General features: G+C 38.4%; 1 protein-coding gene and 1 long non-coding RNA gene across 2 annotated transcripts in view; one reads left to right on the top strand and one right to left on the bottom strand.

Moving 5' to 3' along the window:
- ALDH18A1 (aldehyde dehydrogenase 18 family member A1) overlaps positions 1-2,500 on the bottom strand; it is an 89,508-nt gene that overhangs the window by 1,548 nt on the left and 85,460 nt on the right. The window contains 1 exon segment of the mRNA XM_085879621.1: positions 1-2,437. This exon segment is cut by the window's left edge and continues 1,548 nt beyond it. Coding sequence (XP_085735747.1) covers positions 2,226-2,437 — 212 coding nt within the window. The 3' untranslated portion in view covers positions 1-2,225.
- Positions 1-2,500, top strand: part of LOC147028848 (uncharacterized) — a 56,595-nt gene that overhangs the window by 18,904 nt on the left and 35,191 nt on the right. The gene's annotated exons all lie outside the window — the stretch shown is intronic.

Below are 2,500 nucleotides of genomic sequence, written 5' to 3'. Positions count from 1 at the left end.
TGATCTCTCTTGATAAATGAGGGAGGAGATACGATTTGAAATCGACGATTTTCGCAACTTTGACAGCCTCGGGACATTGACCTCGACATTGGACGACCTTGAAAGTTATATCGTTGTGCACATCTCATCGACCTCTATCCATTCCACTATTGGTTATTTGTCTCCACTCAGTTTGATTGTGGACGGACAGACTACGTACGGACGGACGGACGGGCGGACAGACTTCGAGACTGTTATTATAAGGTCATCTCTACTGAGATGATACAGATGACCTAAAAATGAGAAAGTGTTTTCAAAAGCATGGATCGGAAAACAGATGTCCAAGTTCCATCATGCCATAGTGGTTCGAGTTTAAATCAGAAGGCAAGGGAAGTCCTTTCCTTTTGACAGGAAATGTACTGTCGAAAAGTATGAGCAAAAAAAGTATTTATTTGAAACCTTGCTCATTCTCAAAGGGATGATAGGCCAATGTAATGAAGCTTTGCCACCAATTTTATAAAGCACTTCACTTTGTCCCATCCAAAGCTCCCACTGTTACTTTAGCAGGAGTTATTGGCCTGGCCCCAGCACAGTGGGAGACTGAGTTTTGCAATAATTTCTGTGTGTGTGTGTACATGTCTTAGCCACTTTATTTTTTTTTTACCATTTGAGCTTTTGTCATCAAATTTTCAACAAAGATTTATTACGAGAATATGCAGAAGACAAATTAATAATTTAGTCAAAAGGTCAATATCACATAAAAGCCCATTTTCATCGTAATCATTTATTTAAAATTTTAAGAATTTACATATTGGCTCACTGAATTGGTTCACCAATCAAAAGTTAGATGCCTCTTGTTTATGTTTTTGTTCGATCAAAATGTCAAAGGTCAAGGTTGCATAAAAGTCAATTTTCATCCAATTGACTTGAAATTTGTACTGTTTTACATATTGGGTCACTGAATTGGCTCACCAATAAAACGCAAGAAGCCGATTGTTTTGAAATCAAAAGGTCAAGGTCACAAAATCATCAATTTCCATCTGATTGACTTGAAATCTTAGCAGGGTTTGCATATTGGGTCAGTGAAGCCTATTGCTTTTGAGGTCAAAAGGTCAAAGTCACCTAAAACCATCACTATTTTGAGGGACATAATCCCATTGACATAATTACCCAACATCCTTTTTAAGTAGGATGTGCACTGTAGATTTTATTTTTGCATTTGCAAAAATGACGACGTTGTTTCGATTTAAAATAAAGTCAAACAAGCAAACGAAGACAATCTATCAAACTTTCAGAGGTTCATCAGTGAGTGCCGGGGAGTGTTTTAGGCCAAAAAAAACTTTTGAAATTTTTGAAAAAAAAGATTTTAATTTTTTTTCTTAAATCGCTCTATCATGCCTGTCTTTGAAGCTCTGTTGAAGGTATTAAATGATCTGTGACCCCATTCCTTAGTGGGTGTGGAGAAGTGCTTTAGGCCTCCACACAACAAAATAGAAGAAAAAAAACCCGAAATTTGAGATTTTTTCAAAATGCCAACAGGATTACAACAGCACAGGACAATGCCGGGTACCCCTGCTAGTATGCAATATAGATAATATAGGAGATGAAGAAACAATAGGAGAAAAAGGGAAATATGTTGTTGGAACAACACAGCTTACATCAACAGAATTCCTGCAAGTCCAGACAGAGTTGTCACTTGGATCCCTGAGTGAACTATAAATTCATCCCAAGGCGACTTCATTCAGGTGACTTAATTCTGGACATGAAGAAAGCACACTCAAACACCCTGTATGAAGAAATGAGTCTGGCATTACCGTTAAAACAACAAATCACTTTCTCTATAGAATATATAAAACAACAAATCTCAAGTGCCTGTGGTGAAGCACTGGAATTAGGAGTGGTGAATGTTATACTGCAGATATACAGTTGCTGAGAAATTAAAAAAAATAATTCGGTATCACTGTCAGGTCACAAACAACGCTCCTGCATAAACACAACAACACTTGTTAATGGCCACTGCACCAAGAAGAAAATATATATAATCAATATTATTTGCAGTGATACAAGCCAAAGAAAAAATAAGGTTGAATAATGTCTACTTCATGACGAGGAATGAAATTGTGGACAGAGAAATAGTTTGCATGTCCTGCCAAACACCCTGTCACAGAACAAATTTGTCATAATCTAAAGTTGAAAAGTGGTGGAAATGTGGTCATAATCTAAAGGGAATACCTCTTAACCTCCATTTAAACCTCTTTCTCAACTTTCTCGAGTTTCCAGACTCCCCAGGAGTTGTCGGTGGGCAAGGTCTCATGTGTATACCGTTGTCCTCCACCCTCAGAAAAATCTGCTGCGGCATGGCCGCTCCCCCGCAAAACCCATTTGGTGGACAGGAGACCTTCAATGCCTACAGGCCCACGGGCATGAATTCGAGATGTGCTCACGCCGACTTCTGCACCTGCAATGACAAAGAATCAGTAGAGTGAATTACAGAAAAATCCATTTTCTCTCTTGAAAGCAC

The sequence above is a fragment of the Eptatretus burgeri genome, chromosome 4 (assembly GCF_056783735.1).
Source record: "Eptatretus burgeri isolate ZD-2024b chromosome 4, Ebu_testis_v1, whole genome shotgun sequence".
In the NCBI taxonomy this organism is placed as follows: domain Eukaryota; kingdom Metazoa; phylum Chordata; class Myxini; order Myxiniformes; family Myxinidae; genus Eptatretus; species Eptatretus burgeri.
This window is presented reverse-complemented; position numbering and strand designations above follow the sequence as displayed.